The sequence below is a fragment of the Neopelma chrysocephalum genome, unplaced genomic scaffold (genome assembly GCF_003984885.1).
Source record: "Neopelma chrysocephalum unplaced genomic scaffold, ASM398488v2 Primary Assembly neopelma1_147, whole genome shotgun sequence".
NCBI classification, from domain to species: Eukaryota; Metazoa; Chordata; class Aves; order Passeriformes; family Pipridae; genus Neopelma; species Neopelma chrysocephalum.
This window is the reverse complement of record NW_020897809.1, coordinates 8,363,485-8,388,412: the sequence shown is the minus strand read 5'-3', so window position 1 is coordinate 8,388,412 and position 24,928 is coordinate 8,363,485. Positions and strand designations below refer to the sequence as shown.

The 24,928-nt window shown below is 47.5% G+C and overlaps 1 protein-coding gene across 6 annotated transcripts in view; it reads right to left on the bottom strand.

Moving 5' to 3' along the window:
- PLXNB1 (plexin B1) overlaps positions 1 to 24,928 on the bottom strand; it is a 78,849-nt gene that overhangs the window by 4,427 nt on the left and 49,494 nt on the right. For all 6 annotated transcript variants that reach the window (XM_027700607.1, XM_027700609.1, XM_027700610.1 and 3 more), the window contains 29 exons: positions 22,698 to 22,806; positions 22,491 to 22,599; positions 21,042 to 21,902; positions 20,797 to 20,922; positions 19,575 to 19,697; positions 18,517 to 18,610; positions 18,182 to 18,348; positions 17,001 to 17,152; positions 15,037 to 15,142; positions 13,342 to 13,478; positions 12,549 to 12,725; positions 12,157 to 12,325; positions 10,780 to 11,022; positions 9,357 to 9,533; positions 8,891 to 9,039; positions 8,410 to 8,510; positions 7,455 to 7,672; positions 7,085 to 7,263; positions 6,328 to 6,394; positions 5,628 to 5,774; positions 4,996 to 5,173; positions 4,035 to 4,138; positions 3,290 to 3,374; positions 2,397 to 2,563; positions 1,882 to 2,042; positions 1,487 to 1,634; positions 714 to 778; positions 556 to 631; positions 121 to 195 (listed from right to left, as the gene is read on the bottom strand). In XM_027700607.1, the coding sequence (XP_027556408.1) occupies positions 121 to 195; positions 556 to 631; positions 714 to 778; positions 1,487 to 1,634; positions 1,882 to 2,042; positions 2,397 to 2,563; positions 3,290 to 3,374; positions 4,035 to 4,138; positions 4,996 to 5,173; positions 5,628 to 5,774; positions 6,328 to 6,394; positions 7,085 to 7,263; positions 7,455 to 7,672; positions 8,410 to 8,510; positions 8,891 to 9,039; positions 9,357 to 9,533; positions 10,780 to 11,022; positions 12,157 to 12,325; positions 12,549 to 12,725; positions 13,342 to 13,478; positions 15,037 to 15,142; positions 17,001 to 17,152; positions 18,182 to 18,348; positions 18,517 to 18,610; positions 19,575 to 19,697; positions 20,797 to 20,922; positions 21,042 to 21,902; positions 22,491 to 22,599; positions 22,698 to 22,806 (4,670 nt within the window). The remainder of the gene's footprint in view (positions 1 to 120; positions 196 to 555; positions 632 to 713; positions 779 to 1,486; positions 1,635 to 1,881; positions 2,043 to 2,396; positions 2,564 to 3,289; positions 3,375 to 4,034; positions 4,139 to 4,995; positions 5,174 to 5,627; positions 5,775 to 6,327; positions 6,395 to 7,084; positions 7,264 to 7,454; positions 7,673 to 8,409; positions 8,511 to 8,890; positions 9,040 to 9,356; positions 9,534 to 10,779; positions 11,023 to 12,156; positions 12,326 to 12,548; positions 12,726 to 13,341; positions 13,479 to 15,036; positions 15,143 to 17,000; positions 17,153 to 18,181; positions 18,349 to 18,516; positions 18,611 to 19,574; positions 19,698 to 20,796; positions 20,923 to 21,041; positions 21,903 to 22,490; positions 22,600 to 22,697; positions 22,807 to 24,928) is intronic.

Here is a 24,928-nt window from a genome sequence, read left to right as displayed (position 1 = left end):
AAACAATACACAGTGTTGTAATAGTTTGGCTGCTCTTAATTGTTAATTGTTTTGTAGGTTTTTTGTTTGGATGGTAAAAGGAGAAGGGCATGTTCATACCTGCTGAAAACACGCACTCACCTGGTCATAGTACTTATTGATGTATTTGTACAATTCATGTAGAGCCACCAGGGAATTGAGGTCACCTGAGTAATTCTGTGTATAAGAGAGGAAATGAGACAAAACTGTGAGACACCTAACAATTGTTCGTCTAAATTCTGTGTCCTCACAACTCGTTAGGAAATGTGCCCATTGCACAAAGCAACAAGAAAGGGAACTCACCAGCAGATCCTAGCAAAGGAAAAATCATATGTACTCCTTGCCCTGAACCCTTGACCACACTTTTCTCTTCAGGGGCCCTTGCATTCCCTGTGGTGCAGAGCAGCCACTGGGAACAGTCAGTAGGTCTGAGCAGAAATGTACACTCAACTGGAATATCTCTCATCCTTGCATTAATAACTCTCTCTTAGATGCACAGGTGAGAGGCCAGATGACTTCTGAAATAATTTTATTTACCCGTGATAGCTCAGCCAGGGCAGAGTTCATCTCCTGGTCACTGGCAGAGATGGTCTGACGAATGTCCGCATAATACCTAGACAGTGGTACACAGGCAGTTAGTGCGTGGTTCCTCCTTCTCACTGCTCAAACTACGACTCCTCACATCCATCACTTACCTTTCCACCATCTGCTTGTAGCGAGGAATGTCCCGGGCATAAAGCAGCTTATTGATCGGAGAGTCCTTGAACATCCAAAACCAGAATTGATTATGAAAAACTCCTTCATCATGCTGTGAGCTAATCTCAGCAGGTAACACCATCACTATTTTCTGTCATTTGTTCAGGATCAGGAATTTTTTGTCCTCTGCATGGAGAGGCACTTCAAATAGCAGGCTCTCTTCTAATAATGCAGCCTGAGGAACCCTGAGATGTGTTGGTGAGATGTGTCTGGGATCCCTAGTCCAGCCTTCGAACTTGGAGCTGGGTGATCACCAGTATGAGATCACATTGGCTATGGCTTTGCATAGCCGATGCCTGACATGCCCCAGAGATCCACCCATCCCATCTCTGGTGACCTGTGCAGGACTGTTCCACTATAGGCACAGGGTGAGTAGCGGTGGTAGAAAGTTTTTCTCATGGCCACCCTGAATGTCCCAAGCTGCACCCTGTGACCCCCACTGTCTGCCAAAGCCAACTAGAGTTCAGCTCTGTCCCCCAAGTAGCTCTAAGCTGCAAATAAAGAGCACTCCTCAACAACTTCTTGTTGATAAACAAAACCAGCTCCTCCCTCCTCTCTTCCCAGGAGTCCCCATTATTCTCCAGTGGCACATGGAAGCAAGAATGAGCCTGGCTTGTTGTTTCCATGATGCAACATAACCATTATTGCCTTCCTGGAGCAGCACTGCTCAACTCTCTGTGCCTACCGTGCTCCCTTCTCCCTCTGTACTCACCCGCCCTAACTTATGGTCAGCTATTGTACAGGAGTCCATGAAGGTCTGTGCAATGACCAGCAGCACAGCATCCACATTATCCGATGTCTGCACATCAAAGACAAACTGGGGATTCTTGATGATGTTGATCCAGAACCGCAGGGGCAGGCTGCAGACAGAAGTGCAACAGGGCATCAACAAAGGTAGCAACTACAGTGCCAAAAGATGTTCTGTGTGTTACTGCATCTTTCAGCTTTGTTCTCCCAGCAAAACCAGCTCTTTACCCCAATGCTCTTCTGCCCTGCACTCTCTTTTGCTCCTCCTCATCAGGCAGAGGTAGGTGGCTGTCACTTTGCAAGTGATCAGCTTCAGGCAAATTAGCGGTGCCTCCTCTGGGGCCCTCAGGAGCACCCTACCTGTTTGTCTTCCAGATATGGATGGTTTCAGGGTCTGAAATCCCATAGTGTATGGCCTGCTCATCCAACAGGTCAAAGAAGTATTTGACTGCCAGAGGGACAGGGCGGTTGGTACTGAGGATCACCTGGAACAAGTCATCCACAAACTTCTGCAAAGTGCCCTGTGGAGAACCAAGCAGGACAGAGTCAGAACAGAGGAGAGTGGAGAACCCAAGTCTCACACAAATGAGAGGTCACCCTCTTCTGCTCAGTGACCTCCCCTCACCCATTCAAAGGTACCTCAGACTCACTGCAGGGAGCAGCAGCAAAGGAGAAAGGAGGCCCCAGTGGTTTGTGGAAGAGAGGGCAGGGAGAAGTTCATGAGCAAAGCAAAACATGGAAGGAAGTCAGATGTACTCAGAGCCACTGCAGGTAGAGGGGGCTGCTTCATCCTCATACACATCCCTGCAATCTCTGCCAGGGGATACGAAGGGAGGCAAGATCCCAAGCACAACACAGTCTGTGCTTCTTCTCACCTTCATTGAGAGTAGACGTGTCAGATAGATCTCCGGGATGGCCTTGGCTCGCTCCCGATCTCTTAAGCTCCCACGCCGATGCTTGGGAAGCTCTGGCTCTTCTGTTGGTTTTACGAGGTGCCAAAGTTTGATCCCACCTTCATCTGCATCCTCCAGCATTGGTGTTTCTAAACCAACCAATTATTTACAGATCAGTGTGGGTTCTCTCACAATGGAGCTTAGCCAGGTGAGCCCCAAGGAAGCAAGATTTCCCAGTACGACAAACACAAACGGGAAGAAACCTCTGGAGGCCTCTATCCAACTTTCTGCACAGAGTACAACCACTGCTAGCACTAGCAACTAGAAGGTTGCCTTTCTCCACCCAAAATCTTCAAGGTCTTGGAAACTTCCCCAGACAGAGATCTCCCACCACTCCAATGGTCTGTTTCAGGGTTTGTTGAAGTTTTTTTTCCACAACCAATTTGAATCTCTTAAGCTGTAGACTGTGGCTATTGTCCCTCATGCCACAGGAGTATCCATGGAGCTGTTTACTCTGCCAGGCAGTAAGGGAACTGCCTGGTACCCCATCACCATCCCCAGCCCATGCTGAGCACCTGAGGATATTAAGATTTCTACAAGTTGCAGACTAGAGTAAGCCCTGGTGAGTCAGAATTAGAGAATTGTGCTTGTCCTGCATTTCCACACCCAGACCAGCTTTCCTCTGCTCTCACAGTTTTCTGCTTTTCTCTCATCTCACCTGCCCAAGCTCTCACATTTCCTGACAATCCTATGAGGGTCCAAAGCATGTGTCAGCCTTCTATAACAGCATAAAGCTGGGGCTATGGCAGGAGACTTATCCCACTAAATAGTAAGTGCTCAAAAATCATTTCATGAGAACAAGACATCAAACTCACTCTCTCCTGGGATGTAATCCTGATTCTCCCTATGGATGTGCTTTGTCAGGCGTGGGACCAGTGCTACTGTTGCTCCATCAGGCACCTGCACACAAGCAAAACAATGACTTTCAACAAATGGCATGTGTTCCTCTACAAGCAGGCAAGTGCTTGTCGACCAAAACAGACCATACCATTACTAGAAAAAGGGACAGAAAGAGGAATTTTGGAGCACCATCACTGTCTTTCCTGATGGTGAGAAAATCTTTTCTGTACCAATTAAAAAACTGACTTGCAAAGTACAATGAAGATAATACTCAGGGACTGAGGTTACTCACATCTAGAACATGTTGCACCAAAGTATGACATATTGGTGCAACATATGACACGTTGGTGCAAGGTAATTAAAAAACTCCCTCTTTCCTTTCCTAGAAGCTACTTTGCAGGGCAGTGCGTCATCACCTGCTAACTGATCTGGACTGGAACATGAACAGATCCAGCACATCACTGCAGCAGCCACCAGGCGTGAACTTGTGCATCTCCTTCCAAGCTCCACACCTGCCCACATCTCAGGCACAGCTTAAGGACAGGGCTGCGCTTGCTTAAGTCAGAGTGCAGGCCACAGCACTAACCTAATTTGAATACGATGCTGCAAGAAAGGTCCAGCCTTTTGACAGCGACCCACCAGGAGCCAGAGCCACAAATAGAGCATGACAGTGATGGAAGATGAGAAGAGAGAGAAGGCAATTGCAGACTGAGTTCTGACCTTGTAATGCTGAAGAGTGTTCAGACGTTTCCAAGTCCCTTGAACAACAGATGTCACATCCTCATCGGACAGTATCAGATGACCTGCCAGCCCTGATCTCCACTCTACAGCCACCGAAACACAGAAAATGAACAGATTAAGTGTTAATTCGAGGCATCATCTGCTTCAATCTGGCTGACCTCATTACACACCCTCTGATTCTCATCAACCTTTACCCATGCTATTTCACAGACAACATAACCTGAGCAAGTGCCTGCAACAATGCTGTCCTGCAGTCACAGGACAGTCTCTCTCTGAGCACAGGGACAGGCGGCCTCATGGCCTCCCAGGTTCCACCTGTCAAGTTCCTACAAATTCTGTCAGACTGTGACTCTTCAAGCAGGTGGTTCAAATGACAAATATGCACCCATAGTTCTTATCAGCTACTATTTCCTCAGTACCTTCTCATTTCTAAATGTCACCACTATTCAGCAACAGCAAAGAATGAAGAAGATGGAAAACAGTGGTTTCCCTCCCAATGTAAGTTCTACCATTCATTAAGTACTGTGGGCAAAACCCTTGCTGACAGATTACTGAGAGGCTGTCATTGACTTCACTGCCAGGAAGAGCCAGTCTCTGACCACAGCATCTTTGCACTGCATTCAAATCCACCTCCTCTCCCACACATTTTCTGTACTTTTTTTATATATCTCCTTGCCCAAGCTATTGCTATGGTCTGAGTCTGGCAAAGAACACCATGAAATGCAACGGGCTGAACCCAACTGCCTCCTTCCAACTCCTGCTTCTTGCTGTTACAGCCCCTTTCCTGCATCATGCCCTGTTGGATCCAGCCAGAGCACGAGATCCTTGGTCAATGGCTCTGGACAGCCAGCAGAGAACAACAAACATCACTGTGCACAGATACCCAACCACCACTCCTTCACTTCCTCACTGATTTTTGGCACCAAAGAGTTCTGCTCACCGAGGTCCAGGGTGTCTGGGTCTGGCCGGTGGCAGTATGGTGTCCCTTTGTAGATCTGATCTAGGATTTTCTCCTTCACCTGTGTTATGGTATCACAGTCCAGCACTTTTGCAGAAATCCCTTGGGAGTCTTCTGCCCCTCCTGCACCAACTCCTGCTTGTGTCAAAGCATTTAAGGTCTGTGGAAGAAAAGGTCACAGCTACTCAGCTGATAAGATTATATCTGGCACATTTACACCTTTGATGGTTGGCATTCAGTCAAGTTAACAGCTCGTCCTTTCACTGGGAGCTTCAGAAAAGAAAACATTACAAATGTTAAACACCCTGTTCTCAGTCTTGTGTCAAGAGCTGGAAGCCAGTTCAACAGCATTGCGGAGGAGCTTCAAAGTGCCATCCCCTTATTTCCAGACACAGAGCACAGCACATACATCAGATTACTGTGATGAAGGTTCCTATCAGCCTAGGGCAAAAGCACCGGATTTAGCAGAGCTCTTGCTCAACTGTGGACCTGTGCTGCCGGGACAAACCTGGCTCCCAGGAGACAGCATCAGGATGCTGCACTTCCACCTCTGTAATGGGAGCAGAGACATTCAGCCCTGTCATACCAGAGAGGACAGAAGATCTGGTACTTACCAGAGTCCGGTACTCCAGGTCCTCTCTCAGAAGGCGGTTGTCATTCAGGGTATATTTGGCTTTCCCTGTCACCCAGTCAACTGGCCCTTTGTCCACCTGGTGCTTGATTCCTCGAAACAGCATGTAAAGGGGCTCCCCAACAGAATCCTGGCAATGGAAAGGAAGGAGAGAATTCAGCTTGCTCCTCCCAGCAGAGCCCAACAGCTTGGAAATATGGACACCAAGCAGAGGGGGATCAAGACTGAGGATACAGCAGCTGAGCCACAGCAAGCAAAGACAGAGCCTGTGGCAACAGCTCCTGCTTCGTGCACAGGGCAAGCGTCAGCTACCAGGGAGATGCACACAACCAAAGCACTGCTCTGCCTCTGTGTCACTCATCTGAGTGCCACCCCCTCTCCAAGGAAAGGAATTAAACCAGCATCTGTCCTCTCCATGCACAGACCAGCCTATGGCCAGTGTGTTTCAAAAAAAGGAGCTGCACTGAGCCCTCCATGACCTGGAGAGACATCCTGGAAACAATGAGTGCTATTAATGCTGTTTTAAGCATCCCTGTTCCCAGTGAACAGCCCAGCTCTCTTATTCCTCACCCTGAAATACAGAGTGACTCTGGCACTGCTTCAGCTGAGTGAGGCACAAAGCAAAGCTGTGGCTGCCTGCCCTCTGTTGGCCCCTCTACACCACAACGGGACAAAGAGCTCACCCTCACAAAGGCGTACAGGCAGATGGACATCCAGTTGGTTAACAGCTTCTCTACCACCGTTTCTGTCCTGAAAGAGAGCATCAGGTTGGTCAGAGGAATATGGTGCAGAGCAAGGGGAGATTTGGAGATAAAGATTCCTCCCTTTGAGAAAAGAGCACACTAAATAATGATACAGGGTGAAGGGAGAGAAAAAAAAAAGACGTTAGAGACCAGTAAGGTTAATGCTTTTGACATCACTTATTGAAAGCTCTTTTCAGCCTGAAGGAGGCACCAAATGACAGAAGAGGAGAGACAAGAAGCAGGAGACAGAGGAAAGCCCCTGGTAGTTCCCAAACAAGGGAAATTTTTTCAGGATGGACCAGACAAGGGGCTAATGGGGATCTGAACATGGGAGATATCTCAGTTTAGCTTCCAAATATGGCTTGACCGTGAACCCAGGGACCTCTAAACAACAAAGTGGGATCAGCAGACTTGGCAGAGCCCTAGTACCTGAACACAAGGAAGAGCTGGTATACAGCAACTTCAAAAGAAGAAGGATTTGGAGCAGGCAACGCCAGCTTCCTACTCTTTCTACACCTTTCTTGCTCTATTCCCTGCCTGGAGAGAGGGGTGTCATTGTTACAGTTTCCTCCCATTCAATGTATGGTCTCACAGCTGCAGCCCATGCCACGATGTTGTCCTACTCATGGGGGTTTCAGAGCTGGACAGAAAGGCTCTGTCCCCTCGGGTAGCTGGCAGCCATGGCTGGCTCACTCACCTCCGCAGCATCAGCTTGGGGTTCTTGGCCACGTACTGCTCCACAAGGTCATTCAGGAGCGTTTTGAGGATGTCAGTGAAGTACTCCAGCTTCCCATGCAGTGACACCGTGAGCAGTGATGCCACATAGGCCCGGTCTCTCGGAGAGAAAGTGCGCTGGATTTCCAGAGTGTGGATGAACTGGTGGGGAGAGAGATAAGCCAGTGTGTGAATCTGCTGAAAACAAGGCAGTTACAGCTGCTGGCTCTTGGAAGAAGTGGTGCTGCAGGGAGCTACTGAGGAATGAACCTTTATAGACACTGCCCACTTTCTGCTGGCAGTGACGTGGCCCTGGTGCCAGAGAAGGCTGCAAGCAGAGAGAGGGACATTACCTTGGTGAGGAAAAGCTTGCTGTTGAGCAGGTTGGAGAGCTGGACCAAGCCCTGCTCCACTGTTTGCCGCCGGCACTCAGGGATGTCCAGGTCCCTTTGCAGCGGTGACTCACGATGGCCCGGGAAGAAAATGCGTTCTGCATAGGACTTGTAGTCCAGGAAGGGGATCCCTGTGCCCACAAGGTCACTTGTGAGGTCCATCATCTCAGTCATCAGGTCTGAGGGAAAGGAAACGCCCATGAGGTTGACACAACTGACAGGATCACAAAACTGGTGGTGCAGAGCATGAGGTGAGTGCAGGAACCGGGGCCAGCAGGATGGGACTGAGAAAGAGGAAGGATGTTTCCTGTCAGGAAGAGGCACATGGGGGTCTCATTGCTAGAACATTTAAAACTAGAGTAGGCAGCGGGAGAAAATGCATGAGGAAAGTTCCAATCAAGGGCTGGCTCCCAGTTTCATAACGAGGAAGCCACTGTTCAGCACACATCTGTGGTTACAGCCCTAACCTACAGTAGAGAGTATTAGACTTCCTGCTCCTCACTGCTTCCCACATTAGTTGGGATTACAGCTGGAGTCATCTGCAGAGCTTCAGAGCCCCAGGTTTCCCACAGCTGTAAGCAGCCCAAGTACAAGGTTTGCAGGCCCAGAACATGGGCTGCAAGAGACTGGGCTAGTAGCTGTCATTAAGATCTCTTCAAGAGTGCTGCCTTGACCTTTAGCTCTTTATCTGAGTCTGGAGGATGAACTGGAGAATGAGAGGGGTTTGTATAGATCACTGTGCCCTGATTTAAATAAAAAATAGAGAAGAATTTTGCTATATGTTTCAGTGCACTAGTGCAGGTATTGCCTGCCCTGAGTTACGCAGACAAGTACACAGGAACGGGAAGAGAGGTAGGGCTGAGTGGTTCCTTAAGCTTCCCTGAAGCTGCAAGAACCTAGGAGCTCAGTGACTGACCTGTGAATTCCTTTTTGCATCTGTCCCGAACACTTGTTTCCAGATTTTCCAGCTGGATTTGAACTTTCTTGTAATCCCTCAGAGCCTGTTTGCTCTTCCTTCTGCAATAAGAAGCAGAATTGTTCCCAGTGGCACTGACCCAGGGACTGTCCTTGCCAACTGTTGTGTTGCTGCCAAAGGCTCCAGGGCAGTTGGTGCTGAGGCAATTTCTACCGAACATCATCTTTGCAGGATGCCAAACAGTGTTCCATAAACTAGATGTGTCTCTTGGAGCACCCGTTAGGCGTGGGCTCTGAATAAACCACGCTGCAGGCTGTGCCCAACAGGTGCCTGGTGCCTCCCACAGCCAACACCACCAGGGGCTCAGAATTTGGCACAAAATAAAGAGAACTAAGACCTTGTTTAGGCCCAAGATGTACACGCTTGGTCACATTCACTGAAAAATGTTGTGAGGAACTTACACAATGCCAGAGTTTCTTACCTGTATATGAAGACGATGACCAGAACAATCAGAGCCACAAAGGAGGCACCAACACCCAAACCAATCTGTGCCTCCAGCGGGAAGGTGAGCTGGCTCTCCGTGTCGTACTGCACTCGGCCCAGGAGGAAGTTCAGGTTTCCCATCTGTACCTATAAGAAAGCGTGTGACACGATGTAAGATCAGTGCAGGAAGGAAATACAAAGTCACAGGGCTTCTCCAGAATGGGCACAGGTGGCACACAGCTCCACAGCAAAGCTGTCCCACAGCACAACTGAACCCAGCTATAGTGTTTGCTTTCAGGGAACATTTGGCACGTAAGATTAGCGTTGAGAACAAGAGCAGCTCCTTGCCACCCCCCCTGTCCTTCACCAGGGCTTCTACCTTTCCTCAATTCCCATCACACTCCCACTTCCTGCTTGGGCTTCAAGAAACAACAGGATTTCTTGCAGTGCTGCTGATTCCCTACCGTGAACTCTGGGAGCAAGTCCGTGCCCTCCCGCTTCGTGCGGTGCCGCGGAGCTGGCTGCTCGGAGGGGGGCTCACAGTAGAGATGATTCCTTGTTAGAGTCTTCACCACACAGATTCCTTCCCCAATCATAGCCATAACTTCATCCTTGGAAATAGCCAGATCTAGATTTTCCCCCTGCAACGGACGTGGAACAGCACATCAAAACAGGGGAAAAAACAACTCTGTATTTCCATGGCTCCAGAGAAGACAGAGAAAACCACTACTGTGGGATGAAAGCAGCTTTTTTTCTTCTCTGATTAGGCTCACATCTGAATTGGCCGCAGGAGTTAATTTTGTAAGCTAAAAAATTCACTTGCATACAATTTAGATTACAGCTTTAGGACCCGTAGCATGCTGCATAAGTACAGTTATAAATAGCCTGTCCTCTTAAGGCTCTTCAGCCACAGCACAGCTAAGCTCAACTCTTCCCTCTGTGTATATATTTAAAAAGATAGTCTCATGTCAGTTAACCCATACACCCAGGTGAATCAATCAATGCCTTGCTACTGCTCTTATCTGCTTTAATTTTGGGGGCTTAAGATTTCTTCTTTTTTTAATAAAACCATGCTAACCAATGTTAATTACATTCTTATGTTCCAATGCTTTCTAAACCCACAGCTCTGTCAGCGTATTCCAACAGGATGGCAGATCAACCTCCTTGCTCTTTGGAAGTTCTTTTTCAGTCTTCTCAAACTGCCCTACTTCTCCAACATGCATTCAACCCCAATGGCAGCAGTCTAGACATTTCTAGACTTGTACGTCCTCACAGTTTTTACTTGTGCAAAAAAAGAGCAAGTGGAGAAAATGCATCTCCAGCTGTAGCCATTAGTTTTCTTAATGAATGTTGGACTAGAAAGCACCTTTCCATACAAAAGAAAACTCAGAGATTTTTTTTTCCACATGTACAATAAAAACATCAGCCACTCTGCACTTCCATGTCATATTTAAAGAGTGATTTTCCAGCCTGCACCTAGTAAGGTCTTCCCTACTGGCAAGATTCTTTTACTCTTAAGTTACTTCTAGAGGAATCTGAAGTAGGTACAAAAAAGCCAGCAGCTGAGAATAGGATGTGCGGATAATTTAGTACTAACATCTTATATACAAATAGTTTACTAGAATTAAAAATAAAAAAGCACAAAAGTTTCCACAAGCCCTATGAAGCCCTTAACAATGTTTTATGGGCTCAGGAGGCTTTTTTGATGCACTCTTTTCCTTCCTCTTAAGTACCATTTCTCACAGGCCAAAGCAGATGTGCTGTGACAGGCTGTAACCATGACAAATGCCTTAAAAACCCTGGATACTGCATGACACCAATTTGAAACACTCAGCTTGGAAACAACTCCATACAATAAACATTAATTCCAGCTAGTTTTTGTGTTACCTCCACAGAGATGACACTTCCTGGTTTGTGACGGTATGGTTTGGCAGGATCCTCAGCATTCAGTGGTTTTAGGACAGGATTGACTTCATAAGAGAAGGGCATGGGATGCAGTGAGTTGAAATCAAAGCTCAGATTATCCAGAATAAATTCCAGTTTGATACGGACACTCCTCAACAGCAGGTTAATGGCTGGAGTTTTGCACAGGATCAGGTAGGAGGAGTTAACAAGACATGGCTCTTCAAACTAAATGCAGAAGGCAAAAAAAGTGTCAGTAGTGGAACACCAGTGCTTCTCCTGCAGCTTGGCAATACTTCTCATTCTGAGCAATCTGGGGCCAGTCTGCATTCCTCTCATCTGGAACAATGCCAGAGGAACTCTGCTTAACTGTAGAGGGAAAAATCCAAGATCTGAGGAATTCCCCATGTTCCTCTAAGGAAGGTTTTCATAGCACTGGTTTTGTTGGAAGGTCTCAGTGCTGGGAATCAGCTCTGATATCCCCCTGGCAGCAAATTTTGGAGAGAGACCTGCTTTAGATCTCCCTGCTCTGACAGAATGGGACCAAACACCTTCAATGCAAGGCTGACTTCCCAGTCTGAATGCTTCTGTGAAAGTGTTCCCTTGCCCGGCTGGATACATTTTATTCATTTGGTGAAAGTATTAGTCTGGTTTTTTTCTGCCCTACAGCCACAATGCTTTCCCAAGAACACTGGTAAAACCACCTGTTATTTATCCACATGCATCAGAAGCACATTCTCTCAGTTTGTGTAAAGGAAGCCCTCCATCATGTGCACTAGTAATACAAATCCTTCTTGTACTTGGGCTGCCAAACACCCTCTACCTCTGCAAAATTCTGCTGCATGCTCTGTGACCTTGGTGACCACATCAATACCTCTTTGGTGACCCAACTCAGCAGACTGGCAGCAGGAGAGTAGAAAATATTGGTGGCATTGGTAATGTCACTGAACTCTGCCTGGTTTTGTATCTCAGACTGAAAGAGAGCCCAGAGACTACAGGGATGGGCTGAACTATGCAAAAGGAAGAGTCTGGAGCACAGACACACTGAGCCACACAAGCTCTCTGACTCAGTTGTAGATTCCTTTATCTCCACACTGCTGCCCTGCTATTTCTGTCCCACGTCACAATCCTGCACATCTCTAAGCAGAAGCAGACCCAATCCATGGAAAGGTTTGTGAAAGTGCTTAACCTCTCAGCCTGGCAGAGAAAAATTTCACTCGGCCAAGACTGTTGATACGATCCATGCAGGTAACAGCAACTAGGGGGGAAAAAAAGCCCTATGGACAGAAAGTCCACCTGTCCAGAGGCAGACACATCAACCTGTGTGCACCCACATCCCCACTGAGCACTTTGCCATGCTACCTGCTGGATGCTGCACAGAGAATCCTCAGGGCACTCCGAGTCTGGGATGATTCTGCGCCATCTTCCTGCTCCTCGGCGCCGGCGTTCAGACGGAGAAACTGTAACTCGGATCTTCGGTTTCTGTACAACATCTAAGTTGTATCCATGAACTCTGAGCACTCTCCCTCCACTGAAAGAGAAAAGTAGCTGATTTCACCCACCTGTTATTCATTAGCTCCATTTTGCCCATGCTGCCACCCTTCTGCTTATGCTTTTTCCCACAAGCCTGGCTTTACCCTAAAGTGCAACTCAACAGACAGAGGCTGCTGGTGCTGGAGTACCTGCCTGGGGAAGGTGCTGGAGTACCTGCCTCTGCAAACAGCCCCAGGGAAGGAGCATTCAAGTCTTTCTACCTGAGGAAGCTTTTAGGTGGCTCTGCAAAAGTGATGTTGGGATCCAGAGTATATCTGAAGAGGGATCCTTCCAGTCTCCGCTCTTGGTCCCCATATTTGATGGTGACTGGGAGTTCTGCGGACACATTGCTGGGACTCGTCTGGCACGCCAGCTGATCCTCCGTCATCTCAGAGAGGCTTGGAGAGACAGAAGAGAGAACAAGGGATTAACACAGCCACTGCAGAGACAGATTTTACAGTACCATGCCTTTCTTTTTGCAGACAGTCTACAAACCTCTGCTGAAAGCTCTTGTGCCTTATCTAAGCAAGGAATAACTGCTGAGCACTTGTCAGGCAGCAGCGTATGGACAAAAAGCAGGTATAGTCACTGTCCAGATTGAAGAGACTGGACACAACTACCCAGGCATGTGCCCCTTCTCACCAGCAGTGAGGTGAGTCAGGGGTACATGTTCCAGGGTGCAAGAGAACAAGCAGCCCTTAGGGTCAGGCTGCAGGAGCCAACTGCAGCTTCCCATCAGCAAAAGCAGAGTGTCAGGATGGGGTACAGCCCTGCCAAGAGACATGCAGAACAGAGGTGTGTAGCACTGCTCATGTCCAAGGGATGTGGGCAGGAATCTAAGATGGTCAATGTTGCTGCCATGACCCGCAAAGGGAGGATCCCCTGGAACACAGAGGAGAGCAGAACTCCAACTGCTTGTGCTAAGGGCTGAGCCAGGCAGCACCACACCCTGTGGGGCTCTGGGAAGGACTCAGGACAGTGCACAGCCAGCACATGGGCAGGGGCTGATCTTACATTTGGCAAGGGAGGTCTCCAAGCAGGACACTGATCTCATTAGGATGCCCAGTCAGCAGCTTTGAGCCCAGAAGGGTAAGGCAGGTTCCTCCTGCTTTGGGGCCCTGAGTTGGAACAATGGATTTCAGCTCTGGGTTCTAGAAGAGGGAAGGAAAAAAAAAGAAGTGAGTGACAAGACCTCAAAAGACAAGACAAGAAAAGGAAACAGCAGAATATATTCAGTGACCTCCAATGCCCTGGAAGTAGAAGCTACAGTTCCCAATCACAGGCAGACCTCAGCTAGGCTCCAGCAGCTACCTTACAGAGCAGAGATAACAGAGGAGGGATCAATCACACCAGCAAGACCCAGGAATTCGGGACCTTTCCACAGACTGCCAAAGGCAGATGGATGCTGCAACCAGCAGAGCTGTGAGCCTCACACACAAACCCTAGGATTAACAGTTCAAAGGGATTGTTCAGATCAGTAATTGGATTAATAACTCAGGTTAGGAAAAACAAGGTAGCAAATAAATTGTCTGTTTGTCTAGCAGATGAGGAGATTACCAGCAGGGAGCCCTGAGAATTTGTGTCGAGACCTGTGCTGTTAAATATACTTGTAGGTGACCTGGAAAGGGGAAATGAAATTTGATAAATTATTCAGAGTAACAGGAGATATAGCAAAATTTAGAGAAGCCAGGCAGGGTGGCACAAGTAACTCACTGCTGATAAATAAAAACCAAGATCCATGAAGTGAGAAGGAACAAGGAGACTACAGAAAAAAAAGCCAACCAAATGTACAAAGTTGTGAGTCTCCAAGTAGTTCCTGCTTATTCAAGAGTGCTTTTGTGTACCTGTACAACCCTACCAGCTGTAAGCACAGATCTCAACAAAAACACACCAAGTGGTAGGAATTACTGGGAAGTGAGGTAAGAAAAAAACATTTATATGTCACAGTAAAAATTCCTTTTGCACTTCTCATCAGTGCCTCAAAATGGTGATAACAGAACCAAAATCAAGAGAAGAGCAATAGCATAATTCAGTATATATATATGGTTCCACAGAGCCAAAAATGGAAGAGCCCAATAATTTTTTGCATCTCTCTCCCCTTCCTATGGGAGAGGGAGACAAGCAACTAGATACATAATTTGTAAGTTATGCAGCAAGGACGAAAAAGGAGTAATTGTACCTAAAAATTGCTTAAATATTATTTCATAGTTGCTGCATTTAAGATATCAAAAAGTTAACAGAAACATGTTTAAAAATAATAGGAAACATTTCTCCATACAATGTACAGGAACTCTGGACTTACTGCCACTAGCTGCTGAAGGTCAGAAGCTAAAAGTATGTTCAAACAACCATTTGCAAATTAACAAAAGGAAAGTCAGAAGTCTTAGTAACATGTTAGGCCATCAATAAAAAAAATAAATCTTCAAACTGAAAAGATACCCTGTATTTTTCCTCTTTCTTTATGCATTTGATAGTTACCATTGTAAAAAAAAAACAACTATAAAATCACTAGACTACAGGATCTTTAGTATTAGTATTATACTGTTCTTATAATCTAAAGAGGGAATGGGAGAAGAACAAAAACAAAACAAAAAAAAAATCCCAACACACCACACCAGAAGTGCCTGGTAGAGTCCCATAAGTTCACGCAGCAAACAGCCATTTAGCAGGGATACTTGAAAAACGGGGGAGGTATTACAGTTATGTTACCTGATAGGTGAAAACATGCCCAGAAACGCCTCGTCCTCCTCCGGGCACTTCCACCACAATATGCCCAAATCTCTCTGTCCAGCTCCCGCCAGTGACACACACGATACTGCAGGACAATCCAAGAACAGTGTCACACCAGGGAAAAGCAGGTGAGCTGCATCCATCACATCATGTCCTCAAACCATCCAGCAATCACTGCTCCCTTCTTCCAGCCTTATCTCATGCTCAGAATATACAACCAAACACCAAGAAACACCTCTAAAAGATGGATTAGGTGCAGCAGAAAAAAGCAAGGGCCAGTTCCAAACAAGCCCATCCTATCTAAGATTGTTCTTTCTGGGACAGATAGGATGACACCCACTGTAATACAGATGCATGAAGAGTCCAAGAACTCTGCCACTGTCCAGAGCTGATCAAAATCAGTCACATCTGGAGGGACCCCAGGCCAGCAGTGGTCAGTGCACAGATCAGTGCTGTGTCTGATACAGGAGAAGACTCAAGACTGTGGGTTCAGCTGGCACTGGTCTTCAGCCAGTGGCCTCTAGAACCAGCCAGATCCCCTGATCTGCACCAACCATTCTTCCCAGCCCTTTTTCCAGACATAATTTAATGTGGGAGATGCTAACAAGGTGAAAAGTCAAGTTAAACTAAGGAAAGAGCAGCAAGGAATCCCATGTTATAGCACTAATTTGCTAACAGAACAGCTACTCTGCAGGAGACTTCCCAGCCTTCCTGCACAGCATGAGATTAATTTTGTCTGGGCCTTGCTCAGGAGTGGGTTCCAGGTTCACAGCTATATCCCCTCAACTAAAGAGGCTCAGGAATTTGAACTCAGGCAGTGCAGTCCAAGCCAAGCTGCTGTGATGCCAGGTGATTTATAGATACAGAACACAGACAGTGCTAACCCCAGGAAAATTATGCTCTAATTCTAGGATGCAAACAGAAAGCAGATGGATCCAGACAAACAAAGCACACAGACAGGACAACAGTGCTCAACACAGCAGGCCATTCCCAGCAGGATCTTACCTGGCTCCTAGAGGGAAGGGTGCTACAACTATTGCTACCACAGAATGGAAAAACACATTTGTGACAGCTCTGGCAAGAGACTACTCACAATTGCTCTCTTCTTCTCCTGCTGGTTGTTTGGCTCCTCTCCCTTCCTTGTCCAAGGCTCCCACCTACCTGCCCTGCCACAGGCCAAATACACAGATATCCCTTTCTCCTTGGTCCCCCAAGTCACACCTCCTGACACTTAATTATTGCCTTCTTATATGGTTCTGTCCTGGCCAGACACACCAGCTATGCAGTTCTCTATCTCTGACATGAGCTGGATTCAGCAGGACAGGTCTTCCTGCTTCACATCCCTCTCTTTGCCATTACTTTTACAAGCATTGTGTGACCTGCCAGGCACTGCTGGTGACCAGAAGGGTGGCAGAGGGCCCACCAGGACTCCCTCACCTGTCCCTGGTCGAGAAGGTCTTTTCATTGGGTTTGTTCCTGGCAGTGGAAGTCTGGCTGGCAAGTGAAGACTGAGGCACTGACTGTGTCTCCTACCATGTGTTCCCATCTCACCCTGTGTTAACATGGTCAGGATATTTCCCTATCAGTGACACTTGCACAAGCCATGTCCTTTGCTCTATTGAAATCACCCTGTGGTTGGGAGAGACATCCATGAACTGCAGGGCTCTGAGCCCATGACTCCCTGACCTGGCTGGACTGCAGGCCCTGTATGGGCAGCATGGTCAGAATACAGCATCGCTGTTCGGCTGTCGCCTCGTACACAACCTTATTCCTCTAAGGTCACTGCCTGAGCAACTACTCAGAGACCTTACTCAGGGCACTTCCTGGGGAATGGGCAAGGCTCAACACCTGCTACAGCAAAGGCAAAGACATCTCAGGCTGGGTCAGCAGCCAAGGGAAAAGCCAGCGCCCGCCTCTGGGAGGAGGCTTCACAGATACTCTACCTGCTAGAGATCTCATACTCTTGAGCATCTACGGCACAGGGAATTCCTGCAACAGTGACAGTTTCTGCAATGTCTTGATGTTTCTGCCCGAGGTTTGAGCCAGTGATGGTGATTCTAGTGCCACCTTCCACTGGTCCAGACAGGGGGTACACCTGCAAAGACATCCGCGCATGTGTAAATGTCACAGTATCTCAGACCTCTGCAGTCTGGCGACTGATCTACAGCACAGGGGCCTTCAACTCTGCCTGCTCAGTTCACTGTTATTGGCTCTTTTTACTGGCTTGGACTAGTACCGGGTCACAGCCTCACCAGAAGAAAGGCCTTAAAGAACAACACAGTTGGAGCCTTCTTTCCCATACCTCGCTGTTGCCAGCAGTCCCCACCCAGAGGTGATAATCCACTTGGAAGGCAAAGACTGCCCTGCTTTGCCTTCCCATTACCATGCTGACCACTCCACAGGGCATTTGTGCTGAAGAGTGGGAATGCACAAGCCAATACACGTTACTAGTATTGAAGCAGCAAGCACCATTCCCCCCTCAGCACCAGGACGACAATGAATTGCATGCTGCACAAACGTCAAAGCTCTGTCCCTGAGCAGCATCCAAGATAAACTAAGACAAGATGCAGCACATGGATGTTGTGTGCCACTGGAGGGAGGACAAGCTGACAGCAAAAGGGACACATGGCTACAGACATTTGTCATGTGGCAGTTAGCAAGAAACATTTAAAATAAACAGACAAAAATAATTCCAGTAACCTCTCATGCCTTTCCCATCTTTGCTGTGCTGTTATCATTAGGTTTTGCTCTCCTCCTTTGCCCCAGGCTCAGTTGGGCCAACCTGTTTCAGGGTCTGGCTGGGGACAGTTGGAGGATCCATCCTGTGCATCCTTTCCCAGCTCCTGAATGATTCTGCTCCTGGTGTACCATTTTCAGCTTGCATGAGATACAAATGCATCTTTCCCCACTATTTTCTATCAGCAAACTGAAAGCCCAGCACAACAGCCTAGAATCCTCACAACACTGAGGGATCACAATTGAATAGGACTACCTTGCTCTTCAGATGGCCAATGTATTATCCAGCTGCACTGTTTGCACTCTGGGTTCACAGTCCTTTGATTTCCACTGCAGAACGGAGCCCTCCTTGCCCCGAGTGCAGTACACTAGCGAGCAAATTACTCACAGAGTGAATGAGAGGTGCTGGACACAGGTCTTCAATTTCTTCCTTGCAAGAGCCCCTGAAGATACAGCTGGGGTTGTCACCTCCACACCACACGCAGTTGTACTTTGAGTCAGCTGTTTGGCATCGGCTGCAATCAGTGTGTCCCACAGAGCAGTTGTAAAAAGTCACTGCAAAGGAGAAAAAGTCAGAGGCATCTGCAAACATCCCCCCCATAGGGCACAGAACAATCCAGGAACTTGGCACCCTATACAGAACCCGCTCCTCCTCCTGCCCCTGTGACAAGCAAGGGAAGTGAGGCTCTATGTTTTCCTTCTGGGAAGGTGTTGCACTCCTACCGTGAAGATCTGCAGCACTGTCCACTCGAAGGTGTCGTCGCCTCTGCACAAACACCACAGCGTTGAATTCAAGTTGAGATGCTGTGTAACTGTACTGAAAAGACAAAGACCATCAAGAGGATTTAATAGAGGCACAACAAAACAGCTGAATAGGCAAAAAGCATCAACATCTGCCCTGCAGAGTGCACGGCACATACAGCCTACATGGAGCTTCCCATGCATGCAGACAAGGCAGTGTTAGCTGGAGCAGTGGCAGCACAGGCCTGTCCTCACTGATTCCTACAGCCACAATTCTGCTCTAGAAAAAGCAGCAGGCTTTGGTTCACTAGGATGAACACTAAAAACAAATGTGTGCTCACAACAATACTTGTCTAACTTCCTAACTGCATTCCTAAATGGGGTATTCCTATCTACAAGCCACTTGCTCAGAAAACTGCTCAAGCTGGCATTTATGCCATTTCAGTAGAGCTAAAGATGTAAGATTACAATTGGTCTGTAGGGCTCATGTGCACAAGAGCCTATGTTGTTCTTCTCCCTTAACTACATGAGCTTGTGAACTAAAAATATCACCTCTGCTTGCAAATCTTGCCTTAAGCAAAATTCACATATCATTCAGAAACGTACATGGCTGTTTTAATTTTGCCGGTAATCTTACAATCCACAGGCTAGCTTCTACTGCCAAGGAAGAACATTGGCATTGACAGCAGTTTTCTTTTCACAACAGAACAACCATCACAGAAGTCACAATCCAGAGAATGACAAACAACAGTGCCTCAAGCTAAAGGAGGAGCAGCACTGTGCTGGTCAGTTCAGAGACAGCATCATCCCCTGCTACAGCCAATGCACCAAAAGGTTGCGTGGCTCAGACTGCACAACCTTCCTGCAAGTTGAAGATACCAGTACTGCTGGGCAGCAGCATCACAGATGAGGGCCCCATAGTGCTAAATATTCTACAGATATTTTTGCAAAACATGCTCTTTTCCCCAGAGCTTGCCTTCCAGCCTGCTGAGCAAAACCAGCACCAGTGTGAATTCTGGCACAGTAATCCGAGCACTCACCTGGTTCATCTGGCAGGTGATATAACAGAGAGACCGGTTTGTTTCATCTCCTTCCACATAAGCATCCATCACCACTGTCCTCCCCTCCACGTTCAGGACACACTCATAGTCCCACTGCTGGTCCTGCAGAGAAGAGACACATGGCACCACTTCTCCATGACACAGCTCCAGGCTGCACAAGTGTTGTCCTGCCTCTCCAGCTCAGTACCTTTTACCAAGCCACCTACTGTGCCAGCAGTGTGCTCCTCCCATTCCCTTCGTTATGCCAACTCTACACTACATTCAAGGGCTCTCTATGCTGTCACTGCCTCCATGTATGAAAGGTAAACCAACACAAAACAAAACACCTAGAAGGGAGCCCGTGTGTCAGTGTGGGGAGAACTCAGCACAAAGGAGGGAATTAAAGGGAAACCAGTGGGACTGTGAAGTTATGCCTGCTTGTCTCTGTGAAACACCAGCTTGGAAGTGAAGAGTGGAGTACACAGATTAGGGCAGAGCATGTAAAAAACACTAAGTGTCTTTTTCTCCTCTCTCTCTCTCTTTCCTGCAACCTTCCACTGAATTGCTTAGATACTTCTCGTAAAAACTATGGATATGCATCTATCTGTAACCAGCTCTGCTACTCTGAGCAGTGCAGTATGTCAGGTTTAACGTATAAAGGAACAATCAGTCTGTGTGCTGCATGTTCCAAGGCAGTTGTTTGTAAAAGGTTACTAAATCATCTTCTGTCTTGAGAAGCAAAGAGAATTTTTATCAAAGCCACACCCAAGAAACAGCTGTCAAGGGTGGTTTTCCCCACTGCAGAAGTTTCAGGTATGACAGGAATAGCCACATTAACTTGAGCATGCCAGAAAGGAAAGGGAACAGATGACTTATCTTTAGTTTATGGAGACACAAACAATCAGCAGGGATTCAGCAGGAAGTTATTCCAAAAACTAGCATCTGCAGGGCAGCACAGGTGCAATTTAATCCAAACACATGCAGATCTTCTCCAGCAGGTTGGTGCACACCTGTACTCTCCCTTTTTCTGGGTGACTTTCTACCCACCAATAAATCCAGCTATGGAATTCTTTATGCACAGAAGTAGGTCATTCCTCTAGGAGAAACCTAGGCAAAGCCACAACTGTCTTATGCATATTTTTAGCAGTTCAGTGGCCAGGTTGCCCAAACAGTGCCCTGTAATAATACAGTTTCTCAAAGGAGATGGTGTTGAGCTGACTACCTGATAGAGATGGAAGTTCTTTCCCAGCAGGGTTATCTTCCTCGCCACATTGACTGGAAACAGTGAAGATCCCTGGATTCCCTGCACGCAGGGACATGCATCTGGACCCCAGCTAGGCTCTTCATTCTGAAAAAACCACAGGGCAAAATCTCTCCTGAGTGCTGAAATACTAGACTGGCAATCTGTATGAAAATATCAAAGAGTTACAAGCCTTAGTCTATGAATTCCAAAGCCCAGTAACTTACCTCCTCCCAAAACTCAGGGGCATCATACTGATAATCAAGGTCAGGGTGAAGGATCCGAGGAAAGTCAGGGACATCCCTCTCTGAAGAATCGCCATCACCCGACAGAAGAGTGGAAGCAGAGAAGAGAGATGTGTCATTCTCAGCCTGCAGCAAATCCATCCAGTCCTCTGTGTCCTGGAGTTCTGTGCCTTCCTCCAGCAGCCACTCCGGGGGAGCTGATGGTGTGAGCTCTGAAGCAGATAGTTCAGTTCCCGGCAATCCAGGAGAGTCATCAGAGGCAACAGGGCTCCCTGGCACCTGGCTGGGGGTCTGGGGAGATGGGATGGCAAATGTCAGTGCCTCTGTGGTAGGAAAAGGACTTGGAGCCCACTTCAAACTGGTGACAGGAGAGGAAGGTGTTACTGCTGCTGCAGACGTGTGCAGGGGGCTACCCACGGGGGTGGTGGGTGGGTCGGTGTGCCGTGGCTCCTGGGCTGTGGTTGGCCCTTCAGTGGGCAGGGCTGCGTGATCCACACTTCTGGATGGGCTGGTGAGGACAGATGCAGCGGGAGAGGTTGTCTCTGGCACAGTGACAGCAGGTTTGTCTGCTGGTGGTGGGAGCGGGGATTCTGTGGCGGCCTGGAGAGGGGCGGCTTCGGTCGAGAGAGTCAGGTACGTGTAGCTGAGGGTTTCCACAGGCTCAGTCATCGGATCTGGGGCTGCGGAGGGCGTGACGTGGATGGGCTCTGTGGGGGCCTCAGTGCTTGGTCCCACATGCACAGGGGTGGTGACGGGTTTCGTGGCCATGGTTGGGGCTGTGGTAGAGGACTTGGTGAGGGGAGCGGCTGAAGAAGGATACACACTTGAGGATGGGATCTGGGCCTAGAGAAAAACAATATGGTGGGGTGAGAAGAGGGAAAGAAATGAAACAATAAAACTCAAGCAGAGAAACACTCTGTATCACTTCCCATAGACAAGAGGCTGCTTCACTCTCCGGATTTTAATGAGAGCTGTATCTTATGCTGTCTTCTCAAGATGGGACTGGGGAATGCTCACAGTGCAGAAAATCCAGCAACATTCCCTCTTCCCACGGGTGCCTGCTCTCACCTCCTCTCAGAGGGAGGTCTGCCAGTCTTCATCCCCTGCAAAACTGCAAGGCCACCTGTGGCAGCCAAAAATGGCATCTGTTCCACCTCCCCACTTGCAGCCTCCCGGCCAGCTTGCTCTTGTCCCTCACTTTGAAAACACAGGTTGGACAGCCCCAGGATAAGGGTGACCTGCTTCATCTGATGACATTTCCCCAGAAATCTGTAGTATCAGGGATGCAGAGCCTCGTGTCATTCCAAGGGGAGCTCCTCTTTGCTCATCTCCTTGCTTGATGTTACTGACAGCTGCTATTTTACCTGAGAAGAGATCTGACTCACTGAGGCTGTTACAGCACACAGGACTAGGACTGAGTAGGAGACGTACCCTTTCATTGTAGATAATGGTTCCCTCCTCACAGGCTGCTTTGTGGGTGCAGAGGTGCTGCTGGATGCACCAGTTACATCCCCAGAGACTGCTCACACACTTCTGACACCTGGGACAATGACAGAAAAGCAGCTGCTAAGAAAGGACGACCCAGGAAGGTACAGCCACCCTCACTAGAACTACAGAACAGAAAAAGCAGGTTCTCACGGTGCCGATTTCCACAGCAGGGCCACTGCAGCACAGTCATAGAAAGAGAAGTCCACAGAAGCAATGAAGATGTCATGGAAACGCACTACGAGCTTTATGGTGACATGATCTGGAAATGAAAATAAAAATTTCTTAGAAATGGAGCCCCTATAATAGTTTGCCATACTGTTAGGAGATACAGCATGCTTTAGGAGAGACACTGTCAAACACAGAGACAGATCCCCTTCCATGCTTCCAGCATCTCAATCACTGGATTATCCTACAGACACTAAAAACAGGCTGGACAAGTCTGTCAGGTGTAGTTTGTGACAGCTCTTGGCAACCCATGGGAAGGAAGCCTAGTCTGAAGATCCCTCAATCTTTATCTCTATAATTCCACTGCCATCTCTGTATTAGAGGAAGATGTAACATTGAGGTTCAAAGCTGATTGTCTTTCTTTGTCATCCAAAGGAAAATGAAACCCTTAGAATGGACAGGGCTCTTCACATACTGCCTTCACCTTGAGAGCTTTGTTCTACAACCAGACTGAGAACTGAGTCAGTGAAGAAGTTTATAAGAGACTTGTAATCTCAGTTGCAATGACTGAAGGCTTATCTGCTTTCAATCCAGATCTCACGTCAACCACAAGCCTCAGGATAGCCCTGTTTTCTTTGGGAAGAGACTGTCACTGCTTTCTGTAGACCAGAGATGGTCAAAACTTGCTGCAGCTGATAGCATCAGCCTAAAGGAGATATTTTGCATATGACAGTACTAAATCAGATAATTAATCTTGTTCTAGACAAATGCCTCCAACCTTAGAGGTGGTTATTAGCTCTTCAAATAATGGAAAACTGCTCCAGTCCAGGAGCTGTCATTTCTCAAAGGCAGTTGGCCATAAAAATAAGTAACAAGAACCTTGTCCACTGTTCCTCTCGGAATGAGAGTTCAGAGCTCCTCTTGCAAGCAAGCTCTGGTCACAGCAAAACAATTAACATGTGAAGAATCAGTCAGGCCTAAGCTGGGTTCCTGAAAGGACAACAAGTAAAGCAGTATGCTAATCAATCAGTTAGTAATTAGGGGTGTATGGAAACCTATGATTAGGAGAAAATAAGGGTATCCCATGCGGCTGGAGGCTGGAGTCACTGCAGTACTGCCAACTCCTATCACTGTCATAGAGGTGATTGCATTTGGCAGTGTTGGAAGGGATAACACCTCCCAGCATTTCAGGGTTATGACACCGTGTTTATAAATATTCCTTTCTCCAAAGAGGCCATTATTTCCCATGATGCCAATAATGCTGTTTGACAGTACAGAAGATGAGGTCGAGCACTTGCAAATTGAGAGTAAGAGTTTGTGCTACCAGCTTGGGGCTCAACAGCTACAAGTGACAGATAAGCTGGTATGCAACCTTTAAAAGAAAGCTGGGAAAAGGCAAATATTTTAGTGTGCTGGGGAAAGTATTATAAGTAGGAACAGGAAAGTGCTGGTATCTAAGGCCCCGATGGGATCTCACATAAAAAGCAATGTATGAATCTAGTTACCAGCTTCAAATTCATCTTAGCAGAGTACAGACGCTGTACAAAGAAGGACTAACAATAGAGTGAACGAGAGAGGAAGTCTAAGGAACAGAAGAAAAGTTGGCACAGTTAACATGGCAAAATTCTATGCTAGGAATGCCTGTTCATCGAGTGGGAGAAGAGCTGTGGAAGCAAAAGGACAACACAAATAGATCAAACAGACAGAAACCATCCATGAGCAGGTTTAGGCCACAGGACAGGAGCCACTGGATAAGCCTCAGAGATGCAATATGAAAGTAATGTAGGTAAAGCATCTTGGATTAAAAGCAAGACTGACTTACAAAGGAGTTGATAAGAATATCTGAACCCTGGAATAATGAGAACTAGACTGTGGCTTTAACTACACTGATTTTCACAACTCTGCTTAAATGCAGGCCCACATTTGCACAGCTAAACAGGGAAGCCAATCCTGCCCACTCCGCCTGCAGTGGCAGTCCATGAGGCCCTTTCCCTCTGTTTCTGACCACCCTGGTTGTTTTCTTCCAGGCTACAGTAGTGTGAAAGCCAGATATTATAATACTGTAAATAATACTGAAAATGTAGGAGTTTGAGATTGAATGAGTGTGTTAGCTGTCATGTTATGTCCATGGAGATTGCTTCAGACCTATTAGCCAGCTGCATACTTGCTTGGAAAATCTGTTCAGCCCTTTAGGTGAATTGTGTGGAACGTTTCCC